General features: G+C 36.2%; 3 protein-coding genes across 3 annotated transcripts in view; 2 read left to right on the top strand and 1 right to left on the bottom strand.

Annotated features, from left to right (window-relative positions):
- LOC109842347 (auxin-responsive protein IAA18-like) overlaps window positions 1–329 on the top strand; it is a 1,394-nt gene extending 1,065 nt beyond the window's left edge. Inside the window, exon 4 of the mRNA XM_020411236.1 lies at window positions 201–329. Within this exon, the coding sequence (XP_020266825.1) occupies window positions 201–329 (129 nt within the window). The remainder of the gene's footprint in view (window positions 1–200) is intronic.
- Window positions 549–2,589, top strand: LOC109842346 (auxin-responsive protein IAA7-like; the record flags this gene model as incomplete). The annotated part of the gene is made up of 4 exons (XM_020411235.1): window positions 549–849; window positions 972–1,119; window positions 2,026–2,086; window positions 2,241–2,589. Coding segments are annotated over 4 exons (552 nt in total), but the record flags the coding sequence as incomplete, so codon positions are not given.
- LOC109840634 (uncharacterized tRNA/rRNA methyltransferase slr0955) lies at window positions 9,986–11,861 on the bottom strand. Its single transcript, XM_020409361.1, has one exon. It carries the CDS (start codon window positions 11,796–11,798, stop codon window positions 10,176–10,178), a length of 1,623 nt encoding a protein of 540 aa, XP_020264950.1. The 5' UTR covers window positions 11,799–11,861; the 3' UTR covers window positions 9,986–10,175.

Here is an 18,419-nt window from a genome sequence, read left to right as displayed (position 1 = left end):
GCCAAGGTAAGATTTTTAATTTATTTCCCCTCTTATAATTTTCGGGATTATTTCTCTGCTACTCGCATACATTTATTTGCCCAGTTATGATGGTTTTTTCTGATATGTTTGTTTTCTGGCAAGTGGATGTCCTTATTTTTTGGCCCATGCTTATTATTTTCAGTGATATAATATATGGGTTTGTTTTATTAATTGGCTAGGTGTGGCCTAGGGATGGAAATTTGTATAACTGTTCCATGATGCCCTTTTCTTATATGCAAATGAGAGGAAGCCTTTTATCTGTGAATTATTATTGTCTAGCACATGCCTCTAGTCACTCACAGAAATAGCCATAAAAATGAATATGGCAGTTGCTGGCTCTTTCATGATTTTCTTCTTCTTTTTTAAATTATCCTTTTTATTTAAAAGATAATAAGATCCTTAATTTTCTGTTGCTAGCTAATTGAAAGATCTCGTACTGACTTAGTGACGAATCTCCTTTTTTAGGCTAAATATCATGGTAAAGAACATCAAATTTCTATGTTTAAGACTGCTCTGCAATTTTCTAACTTCCATCTTTTTCTTTCTACTTTAGAGAATCTAGAACTGGTTCTGGTGCAGTAGTCGGATGGCCACCTATTCGATCATTTAGGAAGAATCTTGCTAGTAGTTCTTCCAAACCGCCGCCAATTGAATCTCAGAATGGAGGTTCTGAAACCGAAGCAAAGACTGAAATTTGCAAAAAGAGCTCCTTTGTAAAAATCAACATGGACGGGATCCCCATTGGAAGAAAAGTGGACTTGAGCGCCTATGATAGCTATGAGAAACTCTGTTCTGCTGTAGGAGAACTCTTTCAAGGACTTCTTGCAGGTATACTATTAACAATCTTACCAAGTTTTTAGGTGCTCTTCAGATTAAAAGTAGTATAGTTTGTGATTTTTGTGTTTTCACTGATTCTCGAGGATTTTTACGGGTTTTCTCCTTTTGTTCAGCTCAAAAGGATCCTGCTATTGCTGGAGGTCAAGTTACTGCTGAACAGAAAAAGGCATTTACAGGGTTATTGGATGGAACTGGTGATTATACTTTGGTTTATGAAGATGATGAAGGGGACAGGATGCTTGTTGGGGATGTTTCATGGGAGTAAGCTTCTCGCCCTCGCCCAGATTAGTTTGTCTTGACGACTGCAAGCAACTTTTTCTATCTTTATTGTATACAAAATTTGTCACTTGTATGATATAGCGTATATCCAGAACTATAGATCAAACGTGGAGCAAATTTTCAGGAATAGGTGCAACCCCCTCTTGACACAATGTTCCTTAAATTACGAGTAGTTGACCTCTTGGAAGCTTAGGATTCTAGAAAAAAACAACTAGATGCCTATGATTATGGTATAATATCTTATGATTTTGGATAAGGAGGCAAACCATAGTGGGCTTAAATTTAGTTAATACTTAATAAGTGAAATTTAACAATGGTTGGTCTTCATTAGTGGCAAGCTTAATTCTTAATTGATTTATATTCTGACCACTATGCTTTGTCTTCCCTTTACCTGCTGAGCGAGTGGAAACTTGAGAAGTTGGTGATCTCATGTTATGTTGACTACCAGACATCCCTTCCCATTAAAGCTGAAGTAAGCAAGCGTGCAATTTTTACTTGATTGCTCAACTAACGACTAATTAATTATTAAGGAAGCACTATTCGATTATTGACGAATTTGAACCATTGATGTGATGGTTATTATGTTGTACTTAAGGGAAGCAAGAAAATCAATCATAAGAAACAAAGTATTAGGTGGAATTCCCTGTAATCGTCTTAATCAATCGGTAGTAAGTTTCTCTTCACAAAGTTTATGGTCCTACCTAGTTAGAGCTTAATCGTCTTACTTTATTACTTTACAATTTGCCAGTATAGTTGCTCTCATTTTTCTATCTTGCTCTTCATATGCAATTTCTACCTGCTTACTGTTTTTTAAATGGTTATTTACTGTAAACGTATCGAAAAAGATTCATTTATATTCATATGTTTCAATTTTTCTTACAATTTCAGCATGTTTGTTTCTACTGCCAAGAGATTGAGGGTGCTGAAGAGATCTGAGCTTTCAACAGCTGTACGTTGTGACTATTTCCTTTGTCATAAACTATTACGTTGTTACTCTATTATATAGCATCCACTTGCAATCAAGTGAACCCATTGCTCATTATGGTTACAAGTTCATTATGGCATAAATTAACTAATTTTATTTTCCATTTTTTTTCCTTCAGTTGGGAACGACCAGCAGGAAAAGAACAGCAACTGCGTGCTGAACTGAGTGAATTCTGGATTATGAATTAGACAACACTTCCCTTCTAGTGTAAGATCTGTGAGTAGCAACTTGATGGTTTTTACTTACCCTCCTTCACCTCGAAGACTTGAGGTCGAGTTTCGAGCTATTCCCTTTAGGTTTGTAGACGTGAATTTTATTGACCGAGACTAAATTAGCAGAATAGTGGAATTATATGTAAAATGTAAATCAGCTCATGGTCTTTTGGGTTGTACTGGTGTTGTATGGTGTATGTCATGAAAACCTTGGTTTCATATTTTGATGATGGTTTGTTTATTATTTTGTTTTTCTCCAAATGTGTATAGGTCAGAAATTTGTGCGAGTGAGCCTAACTGCACAGCTGTATCTTGATGAATCTAGTGCCCAACCTTGACAACTTGTGCATGTGTTTTGAACAGCTAAGCACATTATCTCTGTATCTGGAGGGGTAAAAGTCTTACAGCTCTCAGGTTATCTATCAGTTACTAGAACAAATGAATTCTGTCACTATTCTTTCATCTGGTTTGGTTTTAGTCTACAGCGTTCAGATTTCCTTATATAACATAAGGATGTCGTAATACCGAGTTTAATCAAATTTGAGAATCAAATATTGTTCATATAAGTCAACACGCTCTCTTAAATAAGACCAGGCTTGCCAAAGTAAGGGAAAAAATGCGTGGCTCTCTTAAATAAGACCAAGCTTGCGAAAGTAAGGGAAAACGTGTGGCGCAAATTCGCGGCAAAAAAGCAGGGCGGAAAAACAGAAATTCAAATTGAAATTCAACTGAAACAGAGAATCGTTCTACTCAATTCACATGGATCTCAACCTATTTGAAGCCTTGAACCACTTCAAGAAATGCTTTGTCATAATCCAGGTGCTAGCAGTTGTGAACAAGAGGAATAATCTTGGGTGCTAGTTCTAGGGACAAAGCAACAGTCTCTTTCAAATATTGAGCCAGGCCTAACTCCAGACACCAACCAAACACCAAACGAATTTAAGTAGGATACGTAAGAATAATATGCACTGTTTGGTTGCTCTCCTCGTGTCGGCTAATCTTATCTCTTCCTCTTTAAGAGGGGACCATTAACTCTCCAGTCTTTTTTACATGGAATATAAATGTTTCACATTAAGCAGGTCAAAGATTGCAAAACGGAAAACCCAAGATATATTTACAAGTAGAAAAAACATCCATGGCATGATCCCAAAGTTTGAAGGGTAACCTACCTTTTGGGGCCAAACTGCTCCCTTTACGTGAACTTTAGGCTGTGAGCCTCAAAAGAAGGGTTAATGTGTATAAAATAACAAGTACTGGGTACAATGTTAGGACCCTAGAGCTGGGGGTAGTGGCATAATTTTTCCCACACCTTCACCTTTTGGCATCAAAAGACGAAGGTCACAATCATGTCGGTCAAATCCAAACGCAAAAGGCTCAGTGGAGTTTTGAATTTGTAGACCGAGACCTCAATAGAATCTTATATAAGAGGCACGAGAAATTGATAAAACTTGCACTGGATTTTGCGAGGAAAAGAAAGTTTTGAGTGCAGAGAGGTTTTATTACAGACGTTATTTGAAAAGCCTTGAATAAAAAAACCTTCCAATTTAAGAGCCCGGTGAGGAAAGACTCGACGACCGTCGTTATCTGAAGACTAATTTTAGTGTTCTTTCAACCTCATGCGACTGTATGATTACAAATAAGCTTGTGGATTCATTGTACCTCTGGATAGATCTTTCCAAAAGTAATAGAAGATACAGTTGCAGCCAGTGCTTTTTGCGTATGGAAGCATTACACCTTCACCTGTTTTACCTGTAAGAGACTGACATGTAATAAGAAGTGAACATTATGTCCCTACTTGATATGTAAAGATTTGGCTAATGAAGCAATTGGTCAAACTGATTAAAAAAAAAAAAAACGTTGTCGATACTCTATCTGTTAGACCGGGGTTGAATAGGGTAATGCTAATCTAATTCTTATTTTATGTCAATTAAAAAACTTTCTTGATGAATTAATTCTTGCAGAAGATATGATATATGGATGAGTTATGAGCAAGAATGAAAATTACAAGCACAAAATAAATATACACAAAGCAAACTCAAATACAATAATATGATCACGGAGTTCGGTCTTTCCGACCTATGTTTCCGCTCCCCACTCTCGGGAGAATCCACTATCACGACGGGTTTTCGACGTTCACCCAAAACGTTCACAATTAGTTTTCAACGCTCATCGACAAATGTTTACAACACACACAAAATAAACACACTCTACACCCTCTAATTGTTGGCCTAGCCCGTGTCGCCTTCCTCAAGTGTTCGGAATTACAACCTCTCATTAGGCTTTACTACCGACCCCACTCCTCTTGGAACCGACCCTGTCTCTCACCACATGCTCCTCTCGGTGTGCAAGCGTAATACAACGTGTAACTCACAATTAAGGCTCAAATACAAATGATTTGTTCTCTATAATAGATGGGAACACAATGTAAGCTCACTCTCACAATATCACAATCCCACAACCCAATATATAATGCATGAAATTCTAAAAGCTCAAATAGAGATGTGTGTGATAAAATGAGTTCAATAAAATCTAACTCAAATAGCAAACTAGCAATAGTAGGAATATGAAAAATTAGTAATAAAATGCTAGATAAATGAGTTAGAAAAACTTCTCTCTAAACACAAAGAAAGGATGAGAGTGATTGAGGATGAATTCCTCAATTGACAACGTAAGCTTCATCTTTGTAAATAAACACCAAAACTTAAGAAGAAACTTAAACAAACTTTTAAACCCTTTAAAACTCTTGTTAAAACCCACTTAGATAATTTTTAGAAGTGAAACAGTAAGGGGTATTTATAGGATGAAAATCAAAGCCCAAAAACTAAGAAAACCTAGCAAAAAGACAAAAATACAAAAAACTGAAAAAACTAGCCGTTACAGGCGTCGGTCGACTGATACTGTTTATCAGTCGACTGATGAGCTGACCGTTACAGGCAACTCGTAGCTCATCGGTCGACTGATAATCTCATTAGTCAACTGATAACCTCATCAGTTGATGATAGTTTATCAGTCGTAAAAACAAAAACTTTTGGTAATTCCATGCGAGTTCATTAGTCGACTGATAAGGATCATCAGTCGACTGATAACAGGTTTTTAGCCTGTTATGAATAGTAAAAACGAATTTCAAATCTCTTTTAAAAATAAAAAATAAATTCTAAAAAATGTAAAACTTTGAAAAAAGTTTATAAACATGAATATGAACATGTTGAAAAAGGAATTTTTCAAATTGCTCTTACCATTTGTAAAAACTCAGTAATATTCAAAAACACTAAAATACATGTGTACATAAACATATTAATTTTGATATTTAGCTCAAATCAAGTTTTGAAAACTTGTGTAATGTTTTTATGGACTCAATAAAAGATGTTTATAATGTTTGTATAGTCCAAAGCATGTTAAAATATAATGTTTTTATGGACTCAATAAAAGATGTTTATAATGTTTGTATAGTCCAAAGCATGTTAAAATATATTTTGCATAAAAACACCTATGATATGTTTGTATAGTCCAAAGCATGTTAAAATATATTTTGCATAAAAACACCTATGATTTGAGAAATTTCATAGACAAATGTGTGTGTAAATTTTGAGCTTGAAGAATTAGCAGACATTACATATAAACCTATACTAAGTATACCAAGAGGATGTCATATGAAGCTTGAACTTGATAGACTTGATTTGCACGGGCTTGATAGACTTGATTTGCAAGGCTTCAATATCAGTGTAGCTCCTTTTCCTGGGTATACTAAACAACACAAAACCAAAATACTAAAACCAATATTAGTCGTAAATTGTTTGTTGAATTATCATCAAAACAAGAAGGCCAACACAATCAAGTGAAATTGCAGTGAATACTACAAGCCACGGTATTTGTAAAAAATAATACTGAAGTAAATGTTGAACAGCACAGTCTGAAGTTAAAGGAAGGTTGATTATTAATAGGCTATGATAAAGAAAAATGAAACAAAAGAATGATATGTTGACCAAGGGATAGTTTCTTTCAATCGTAGTAGATAAGACTCAAACGATACAGAATAGGAAGCTGTATTATTATACACAGGCTATGATAAAGAAAAACCGAACAAAATAATGACATGTTGACAGGGAATAGTTTGTTTAAATCGTAGCAGAGGAGACTCAAACCATACAGAATCCAAAGTTCTATTATACACTCTCATATACTTCCCTAACAACTATGAAAGGTGAGGTTCCTAATGGAAGTTCTTCTTCACAGGCAGAATGTGGTCAAACACTGAATAGGGAATCAATTTATGTATCCATCAAAATAAGATTTCATTATAAATTATTCTAAAAGGCTGAGAGGTCAATATAAGATTTCATAATAAGCAAATAGAAAATGCAGGGGCAGGTTTTACTTGAATTGGCTTGAAGAGCGAGCTAAAATACAAACTTAAAAAAAGAAAAAGAAAAAATACATGGATTGTCAAACAAATTGAAACGAGTAACATTGGTATGCCAGAGTAAATATTGAAATTTAGTTTACCGAAAAAGAGAACTATTTTCAAGGTGTTTCTTTCATCAGTTTATGGTTTTCACAGGTTAGATGTGAAATAGAAATTCCATGAAGAGCTGAGAAGCATATTCATGGCATTTCAGTTATATGGCTTATTGGCAACAAAATTTGCGTTCAAAGAAGAGATGAAAATGAGTAAAAGATCAGAAGATATGTTTCAATAAAATAATTTTTTTTGCAGCCAATCTGTATAATTACCAATAAAAATGGATGCATGAGAGGTTTACGTACATAAACCATTAATAATGTGGACTATTCCGAGTGACGAGTACAAAAAGAGAAATGCTAGAGGCCCCCTGCTTTCAACATCCAAGACTTGAAACCATGTACTTTTTTTGCAGGATGGAACCTCATAAGTCTTTTGCATCTTATTTGGGTGTTGAAATTGGGCTCTAAGGCATTAATCACACAAGAAATAGTGGGTGCATTGATTAATTTAATATGCATAGCATAACCAGGAAATATATCCGAGTCCAAAGTTCATGTAGGTGGGAGGGGTGTCATATACAAGAGCAATAGCGTATCTAAGCATTTGGGGGTACTTCAAAAAGGTAGTAATTTGGCAAGAGTTTTTATAAATAAGCACCTAAGTTCCATGATGCTAATTAGGTAAGGGATTTTTCTGTGGTACGATGAAATGCTGTAATATATTAAACCAAGCCATAAATGAACATCTTTCATATCCATAGATGGAGATTTTCCGTTGACGATAGAACTAAAAATTGCATTCTGTTATGATACCAAAATCCTGAAATGAGCACTCGGTTACTCATTATACTCTTCGGAAGTTGAAGATCCTGTGGACTTGAAACTATGTGGTCATGACCCCAGAAGCCAGATTTGACAAAGAATGATATTTAATACTTTAATAGTTATTATAATTGAAATACTTAGTTGAATAGATCAATATATCCTCTGCAATGTGCTCTTGGAACAACAAATTTGTTGAAAAAATCAGATATTTTCAAGAAACGAGCACTAGACTAAAGATAAAGACAACTTCACCACTGACATATATTAAAAGTATCGAAGAGGTAACTGAGGTGCTTATAGAAGTAAAACATAAAGTGGGGAGAATCCTTGAAATAACATGTTAGAGTATATTCAAAAGAAATTACCATGTTAAAGATATGAATATCAGCCATATGCTAAGCATGATTTCAGAAAGGGTATTAGAATTGGTCAAACAACCCAAGTGAAATGGATGAAAATAATCCACCAAAAATATAAATTCTAGAACCTTCAAGTGCAGGTTAGTTACCAATCCTAAGATACTGAATAGGCTTTCGCTTGAGATAGTTACTGAAACATGGCACCCTATTTGGTTAACTTCACGCCCTGCATAATTTACAATCGATAAGAGATATATATATATATCTGGTGGTTGAAATCCAAAAGTGTAAAACTGAACCATTTGGGGGCAGAAAGGATAAACACAAACACTGAAAAGAGGAAACATGGATGATATATGGCTGGAAAAAAGCAATGGTGACAAAGTGCAATGCATATTAACATGCTGAAGATATTACCAGTTTATATCAGATGAAGAGGAATATGGCCATCATTTATCCAGGAAAATATGACAAACTGGCTGATACATTGTGAAAAGCGTGTTTGCATGTTTAAGTAATTCGAAACAGCAAAAGGTAAGATATGTTCAAACAATTTTATTTGAGCAAAATTTGATGCATTTAATACCAAATATGTAATACAAATAGAAAAAGTGAATCAATTTTCATATGATATAATAAATAAAATAAGATATTTGAAACCAATAGAAAATAAGTAATTGGAGCTCATGACCTTTTCGTAAATGCTCTACTCCACTAACAATGGTTGGAGCAATTCAACTGAAAGATTACAGCTCTAGATTTGCAGAATAACAGAGCCCTATTTGCAGAAGAACAGGTGCCAAAAGGTAAAATTCCACAAACATTGCAATTAAAACATCTCATAATTTTTTGAAGGCTGAAAATATTGACCCATTCGATGGGGATCTGAATACAAACCTGAAAGTGCTAATATCGATCATCAGCTGCATAAAATTAACCAAATGTATACACAGCTAAAACTATTCGAATATCCTTAATATATCGTCCCTTACTTGATCTGTCCAGAAAGAAATCTCCAGATTAGTCTCAACATTTATTTGCATGAAATTCTTATTACATGACAATATAGCTGGTTACTTATTAATATACCGTAAATCCACTATCATGAAAAGCTAAAGGGACTAACAACTGGCCTTGCATAAAACGTAACTGAGTCCAAAGGAGCTAATTCTGAGTTTTTTCGTTCATCCTATATTCTCATTTCTAGGGCATTTCACTAACCATAAACAAATAGCGGTTTCACACTCTTTATGAAAAGTACAATAGTGTCCGCAGATGGAAGTATAAAGGGTCCCAAAAATGCTTTTTGCACTAAATATTTCTATAATCCACCAAGTTACTCGGGAAAACATCCATTAACCGTAAGTTTAAGATAACAACAGAATTTTGGAGTGGGTTCTTTTTTTTGGGGGGTGGGGGGGCACTACAGTACAAGATCACCATACTGGAATACATCACCATCAGTTATCATCCCTCTCTCCAAGTCATATTGATTATTGATGCAAAATTAGTCGATGGAATGTAACTTGTGAAACATTTTGGAGAAAAGGTGGAAGAAACTATTCAACACCAAATATGAAATCACCAGCAACAAAAATAAATTGATTTTACCTACCGATCAACAAAAAGTAGATTACTCATTCTTCAAATATCAAGCAAGAACATCGAGGTCCATCGATGGAAAAAGTACTCAGGGATAATGCAAGAAGGAATACTAAATGAGGACAGCTGAATAAAGAGTAATAATTAAAAAAAATACGGTTTCAATTTGCACATGTTGAATCGAAATGAATCACAACATGCTATTGTAGGCTGCATTCAATCCTTTTCTTCCTAATCTATTAAAATCTCCACACACGAGGCAATAGAGGGATGATGGTTGTAGACTATTAATTACAGAGTTGATGCAAAGTCTTCTTTTGACAACTGGATCATTTTTAAGAATAAAACAGTTTTATTATGAAAAGAGAATGCCCACAATGATTGTTGGTCTTCAGTCTAACCAATATAAAAATAACTCCTCGTAACCTTGATTTATCTAATATCAGAGCATGATATACATTACAACAAAGGACCTATGAGCTTAAGAAAACAAAGAACTATAGAAAAAAAAGATGAAAATTAGATTAAAGAAATGGTCCAAAATTGTTAAAATAATAAAATTGACAACATATCTCACTGTGGAGCAGCACTTGACTACACGGCACCGGTACGGCTATTATTCCCAACCAAATGGTAAAGCAACACACCAGCAGCCACACTAACATTTAAGCTCTCAACAGCAAGGAAAGACTTCATCTCTTGTCCCTTACCGCTCTGATCTGTTTCCTCCATTTCAAATTCATTATCCCCTGCACTTTCATCCATAGATACACTCCCGGGGATTCTAACTAATTCAGTACAAGATCTCTCCACTAGAGGCCTCAACCCGCTTCCTTCACTGCCCAACACAAGAATTGTAGGCACCCTATCTTCAACTTCACATAAGGGACGAGCTTTAGAAGAAACAGACCCTCCAAGAACCCGCCACCCATTCTCAATTGATGACGATAAGAACTGCATCATGTTTTTACAAGACCTCAGCTCGATCAATTCAAGAGAGCCCGCACTGGCTTTGCTTACAACTCCACTCAAAGGAGCGGAGTTCTTTGCACATAAAACAACCCCATCTACTCCAAAAAAGTACGATGACCTAACAATTGCACCCAAATTTTGAGGATCTGTAACTTCATCTAGGGCCACCCAAACTGGAGCTTTTCGACCCTCCACAGATACAGGCTCTAGTTCCTTAACATTTACCAGCTCTAATGATGAAGCATCGAGCACCAGACCTTGGTGAGGCCTACTATCTACTATCATGTTGAGATCATGCTTTGAGGTTTCAATAACCTTCAACCCTAGCTTTTCTGCTAACTTTAACACCTTCTCCACTGCTTTCTTGTCTTTCTTCTTCCTATTGTTTCCACTCAAGTCCAATCCTTCTTGAACATACAAAGCATAAAATTCTCTTCTTTCCACCGTCAATGCTGCTAAAACCGGCCCGACACCATAAACAGCTTGCCCTACCATTTTCGGTATTGACGATTCCTTTGCTTCTTTCCAAACATTTCTACCCCAGTTCTCCTGCTTACTCCAATTCCGAACCTCAGGTTTCTCGAATCTTGGCTCTCTATCGACAGAGCCTTTGTATTTTCTCCTAATTCCATCCCATCTCGGATCATCAATTGGCTCAGCATCCTGCAGTTCCTCCATCGGTTTTTCTTCATAAAGGTCTCTTCTTCTTACTCTCGCCTCCCTGTTTCGGCCATTACTGGGTATAGATGAAGATCTCTCGTTTTTATCTTTAATTTCTGTTCTCTCATTCAATGAATCTCCCCCATTTCTCGAAAGATAATTCTCTGCCGAATCGACCCATGAAGAGCGACTGGTCTTAACAGCACCCCTCTTCTCTTCCCTCCTCCCTTCTTTGTCTTTGTACCCTGCTATCCAAGGAAGCCGCTTTCTTCCCTTATCTCTAACACTACTCTCTGCAGTAGAGAAACCCCTATTTCCCATCGAGAAATTCTTGAATTTCAATCTACTACTGCTGATTTCTAGGGTTTTTTGAAGAAACCCAGTTGAGAAATTTCTAGGTTTAGGGTTGAAACTAAAAGTTGAGATTTTGGGTCTTGATACGGCATCATTTCTTAGGGTTTTTGGATGAAATTGAATGGCGAGAGATGAGGGATCGAATCCGTTACCTTTTGAGCATTTGGGTCGGATGGAAACCCTAGAAAATAGAGGGATTGCTGGGCTTCTGGCGAGATTTGAACAGTACATGGTAGTGGAGCTGAGAAGAGTGAGAGAAAGAATCGAGCGGGAGGCGCCGAGATGATGAAAATTAGGGTTCCTCTTTATTAAATGGATCCGAATGTTCGGGTCGGATCCAATTGGATCCAATTAGAAAACTAACGGTCATATTTAGAGGTGCGCATTACAAATTGAGCTGATTGAAATGTAAATTGTATGAGTGAAAGAAAGGAATTTGTATGAAAATTTAGACTTTCATTCTCAATTTTCTTGGTAACAGGGTAAACATTGGGAAAGAGACTGCATTTACTGTTTAATTTAATTCACCAACGGGGTGTTTGTTTTACCAAAAGAAAAATTCTTTAAGGACCCAAAATATGGGACCAATAGGGGGGATAAGTGAGGTGTCCCCCTCTTATTGGATAATGAGTTGACCATCATTAATGATGGCCAACTCATTATCCAATAAGAGGGGGACACCTCACTTGTCTCCTTTATTGGTCCAATATTTTGGGTCCCTGTAGCAAAGCTCTTACAAAAAACTTTGGTATTTGGTATGAATTACAAGTTTTGGGATCAAAAAGTGAGTTTTTTTGTGTTTTGGGATTCCATACATGGTGTTTGTTTTAAGAAATTTTTTAGAATATTGAATCCCAAAAGTACAAAAAGTGCCTAATTTTTAGAATTTGTCAAATCCTCTTAATTGGAGATGATTTTGACAAATCCCATAAATGTGTGTATTTACCCCACAATTGGAGAGAATTTGACAAATTCAAATTTTGATTTTTTGTGGGAGGTAACCTCACCAGGATATCATATTCATCATATTACAAAATTTTAGCATTTGATAATGCTACAATTTGAGCTTGAAACAAACAAAGTATTATAAATTGTAGTATTCCAAATTCCAAAATATTAATGAAACAAACACCATTTTAGAAATCCCAACCTATAACAAAACACCTATGGATTGCAAATCCCATGGTGAAATCCATATCCTCTAAATTATAAGATTTGAAACAAACACCCCCTAAAAGTTTATCTCATAGATCTACTTTTGATCATTTTATTCGATCTTATGTTTTAAATTCTTATCGATGTGTTTCACACGTGGAAAAATTGACATTCTGGTATGGGGATTTCCAACAATATAGTAGCATAATATTTGACACAGTTATTCTGGTAGCATTCAGCTTATTCGAATAATAAGCAATTAAGTCAATATCCAAATTTGCAAAAATAGGGAGGGAATCTCTCTTTTTCTCACTTCAAAATGAGACTACTCGCAATATTTATTCACTTGGAACCAGAGCCGAGTAGATTCATACCCAAGTAGGACCAATTATTATTATTATTAGGTGTTTGGTTGCATTGTTTTTGAGAAATGTTTTCTCAAAAAGTACAAACAATGGCATTTCTGTAATTAAGAGTTTTCTATAGATTTCCACAAACTGTGTTTGGCTCAAAAAAGATTTACAGAAATGTTTTCCGTAAAGTATAGAAAAGTACCAAAATTTATAGAAATTGATTTCCTTCTAAAATGGACGGAAATCTCTTGGAAATCTGACGCATTCATTATTTAAATAATAAAACTCATTAACACTTTTCTATAAAGTTCTCACTTTTCTATAAAGTTGGTGATGTTTGGTTACATTTCTATAAATTATAGGAAATGTTGCTATTTTCCCAAAAGTTATGAGTCATTTTCTTGTTTTGAACCAAACAAGCACAATACAAAAAATAAGAAAATTTGTACTTTTTAACTTCTCAAAACTTTTCCTATAATTATTTTAAGAAATACAAGGAAATCAAATTTTGGATGGAAAACATTTCCTATAATTTATAGAAATGTAACCAAACACCCCCTTAGAGTAAAGATGCGGAGTCGAAGTTAGTAATTTCATCAAGGCTAAGCGATAAGTTTACAGTATGAGCAAGTCTACTCTACAAAACACCTGATGAGTTTCAAAATAAGAATAGCCTCAATATTGCTACTAATTCAGATTTCTAAGCAATTTTTTCATGTTGCTATTTTGTTGGCCCAAAATCTGGCCCATTACCAAAAGGCTCAGTCCCCCCTGATATTTGTTTCAGCCTATCTCTAAACCTTTCACCTCCTACCCAATGTACTGAACCCTAAGTCGGCAGCCCCTTCCATCCTTGTGTCCTGTTGGCTGCCGCTATGAGTCCCATCTCTCATCCCTGTAGGTCGGCTCCTACCATTCGAAACCCTAGGTCTTTTCTCTACCGTGTCGGCTGCCACCTTCGCTATTTAAGTCGAAGAGGTGGTAGTAGCTCGGTAGAGAAGAAGAGGAGAGCGACAGTGAAGAAGACCCTGAGCTTTGTGCTCTCCTCTGATATGTGCAATTCATCATCTCCCTTCCAAAGCTTTGTGCTTTCACCCTTTGTGAGGTGAGTGGAGAGACAGTGGAATAGTTGCTTTCCCCCTTTTGTGTTCTTGGTGGTGCACAAGAGAAGAAGAACGGACTGGTTGGCTAGGCTTCTGAGCCAAACTTGTGACGATGTCGATCCTCAACAGTAGTATTGGAGCTAGGTGAGTCGTCGCTGTTCAAAACCGCCGATCGCCGCCACTAGGCTTCGTTGATTCGTCGCCGCATGACCGTCACCGGACCACCGCAGGAACGCCACCGGACCGCCGCGTGGGTAAGGTCGAAACTCTCTACAGTGGGTTTCGCTCAGGTAATCTCTGGTTTTGTTGAAAATTATAGTAAATTGGTATCTCTGGCCTTGTTGAAAAAAATTTCAGAAACTAAACTTAGTTCGTGCGAAAGAACAAAGGGTCTGAACCCAAGCTTCGTGCTCATCGTTATTTCCACTTTGTGTGTGCTAGTTGCTTCACACACTTTGAGCCTTATAAATTTTGAATTTTTTTTCTAGCTATATTTGCATTTTATTTTTCTGGAAAATTTATCTGTTATTGTTTCTGCTCGTGCTAGTTGCGGTGATACCATTGCTTATTTTTCTGTATGAAGAATGTCTGCTGCTAATCAATATGGTATGATTCAATATGGTATGGTTCCGTTTAACGAAAAATTTGATTTTAGCATTTGGAAACAAAAAATAAAATACATTTTAATTCAACAGAAATCTTTTAGGCATGTTGGTCAGACTTGTTTGACTTCTGATACTGACGAAAAAAGGACTGAAATGAACGAAAATGCTTGTTCCATAATTTATTTGAACTTATCTGACTCTGTGCTTAGAAAAGTTGGAATTTTAGAATCTGCTAAAACCCTTTGGGATAAACTTGAAGAACTCTATACTAAAACCCCTTTGCCCAGTAAAATATTTTTACTTGAAATTTTTTTCAAATTTAGATTGGATATGTCTAAGGACATTGAGAAGAACCTAGATGTTTTCACAAAACCTATTTCAGATATTAAGTTAACTGGTGATAAACATACAGACGACTATACTCCTATTACCCTTCTAAATGCTATTCCTGACTCATATAGTGATGTTAAATCTGCTATTAAATATGGTAGAGATGAGGTTACCCTTGACATTGTGGTCAATGGTCTTAAGAGTAAGAAATTAGATTTAAAACATTCTGGGGGAAATAAAAATTCTGGTGAGGTTATGCATGTGAGGGGTGTTGACTATCATATCTCCATGATAGTGTTTTGATGATAACAATCTATATTGTGTGTGCACTAACTTTCATATGCAGATTTCAATATCAGAATATGTACAAGTGCAAGTGGATATCAAGGCATTTTGAAGTGAAGAAAATGAAGAACAAAAGATAATGTAATTTGATTTTTCTTTACTTAGAATTTTTGTACAAGCCTTTATTACACACACGCACACACCCGCAATTTTAGAACATACTAACACAGGCTTAGTGTGTTGGTTAACTATAGAAATCCCCTATGTTAACCATTAGAATAGTAGTTAAAACTTAATTATAAAAACTCTTTTTTACTGAATTTTTGACCTTAGTAGTCGACTAATTAGAATAGTAGTCGACTACTCATGTATAGAACTCAAATACATGTTTCTGTCAATTTACAGTATAGTCGACTAATAGAGATTATAGTCGACTACTGAGATGTTTGACAGAAACATAAGTTTCTGTCTTTTTACAGTGTAGTCGACTAATGACTACAGTAGTCGACTACTGAAGAAAAATATAAATTTTCAAGTTTCTGTCTGAACTCAGTGTAGTCGACTAATTATCATTATAGTTATTTGTTCAGAAAAATGGCATAGGCATACATACCCATAAGCTTTGATCTTTGTGCAATTTTTCAAGTGAAAAATATTCTGATTTTCTGAAAAAGAGGAGTTTCAGAAATTGCCTATATACTTTCATCAAAAACAAATCATTAGGCAATTCTACAGAAATTAAAAGTATCCTAAGCCACTGCTGCACTTCAATACACATTCAAGGCTTATAGGATCATTGTGTTCTTGCTATAACAAGTTTTCTCTCGGTTGTGAGAGGGTTAATCTCTTGGCTTAGAGATTGGGGTTCAAATTGGCAAGGAGTTTGCCAATTGGTGTTGCAATTTGCAGGGACTTGCAAATTGATCAGGTTTACGTTTGATTTTGTATGTTTATTCAAAATCATAGTGGAAACTCTCAAGCGGGATTTACTTGGGGACTGGATGTACACCGGATTGGTGGAACCAGTATAAAATCCTTATGTTTGTTTTTGCAAATTTCTGAGATTACCATTTTTCTTTGCAATTTATTATCTACTTTGCAATAATTTTAAAAGAATACTATTCACCCCTCCTCTAGTGTTCTAGTGTATCTATTTCAGATCCTACATTTGGTATCAGAGCAAGGTGAAAGATGGCATCGTCAAATACATCACAATTCAAGGAAGGCCACTCTACAAATCGTCCTCCAATGTTCGATGGTTTGAACTACAACTATTGGAAGTGTCGAATGAAGATATACCTTCAATCAATTGGCTACGAACTTTGGAACGTCGTCGAAACGAAATATGAGAAGCCAACCACTCCTTTCACGGAATGGACTACATCTCAAAGGAACAATGCAAATTATGCCTTATTTGGTGCACTTGACAAGAATGAGTTCAATAGGGTGTCAACGGCCACATCCGCATATGACATTTGGCACACACTCGAGGTAACTCATGAAGGTACTAATAAAGTTAAAGAGTCTAAAATTTCTGTTCTTGTGCACAGATTTGAATTATTCAAGATGAAGGAAAATGAGACTATTGGAGAAATGATCACAAGATTCAGAGACATCACAAATTCTCTTATTGGTCTTGGAAAAACCTATACTCAAGTGGAGATGGTAAGAAAGATACTTATTTTTCTTAGCAAGAAATATTGTCCATGTAAAACGAGAAAATCATCAATAATCACAAAAACATAGTGTTTGCCTCAAAGAGAGGTAACACGCATAGGACTAAACAAATCAAGATGAAGTAATTGCAAGGGTTTAGAAGTTGATACCTCATTGATGGATTTGAAAGATGATTTTGTTTGTTTACCTTTAACACAATCCTCACATGTGGTATCTTTGATGAAGTGCAAGCTAGGTAATCCTCTCACAAGACTTCTCTTAGACAATTTTGAAATTAACTCCATATTTGCATGTCCAAGTCTTTTGTGCCAAATCCAAGGATTTGCATCAATTGCCGCAAGACACTTCACATCTTGATTTACTAATTCATTCATCTCAAAAATGTATACATTAGATTTGCGATTAGCAATAAAAATAATTTTTCCATTCATACTAATGATGCATTTATCCGGTTTAAATGAAATATCAAAACCTTTATCACTTAATTGGGTGAGGGTTTCAAACCATTTACTAAATAAACATCTTCTATAATGGGTGAGGGTTTCTTACCAATAGAACCGATACCAATGATTTTACCTTTCTCACCACCACCGAAGGAGACGCTACCTCCTTCAATCCTTGATAGGGTTACAAATAACTCCTTGTTGCCCGTCATATGATGTGAGCAACTACTATCAAGGTACCACATCTCCTTACGTCGTTGCCGTGACGTTCCCTACAAAAGAAGAAGATGAAGGTGTAGTAGCTTTAGGTACCCATGTCTTGGGTCCTTGGTGGTTAGTAGTCTTGGTACCTTTGGGTACCCACATCATTGTAGGCGTAAAAAAATGCTAATAGATATCCAAATACAGCTTAAGAGGAGATCATCGAAAAATCAAAGAAAAAAAGACAGTCTTTACTGTTTCGCACGCGAGACAGACTTTACTGTCTCTCCGCGCGAGACAGTCTTTGCTGTTTCTCCGCGCGAGACAGCGTTTGCTGTCTCTCTGCGCGAGACAGCGTTTGCTGTCTCTCCGCGCGAGACAGCGTTTGCTGTCTCTCCGCGCGAGACAGCGTTTGCTGTCTCTCCGCGCGAGACAGCGTTTACTGTCTCTCCGCACGCGACAACGTTTGCTGTCTCTCCGTGCGAGACAGTTTTGAAATGGTCAGAAACCACCTTGAACAACTGCCACACACGGTCTCGCGCGTGAGACAGCTTTCAGATGGTCAAAACCGCCTTTGTAACTGCCCTACACGTGGCCACTAATTGTTCAAGAACGTGGGCAACGTCGTGGGCGAGAATCACGTGGATAACTGCCAAAATAACGGAGTTTGAAACGTGGGAAGGCAGTTAAAACGAAAACT

The sequence above is a fragment of the Asparagus officinalis genome, chromosome 5 (genome assembly GCF_001876935.1).
Source record: "Asparagus officinalis chromosome 5, Aspof.V1, whole genome shotgun sequence".
NCBI classification, from domain to species: domain Eukaryota; kingdom Viridiplantae; phylum Streptophyta; class Magnoliopsida; order Asparagales; family Asparagaceae; genus Asparagus; species Asparagus officinalis.
The sequence above is the reverse complement of the archived record's forward strand: the minus strand, read 5'-3'. Positions and strand labels throughout refer to the sequence as shown.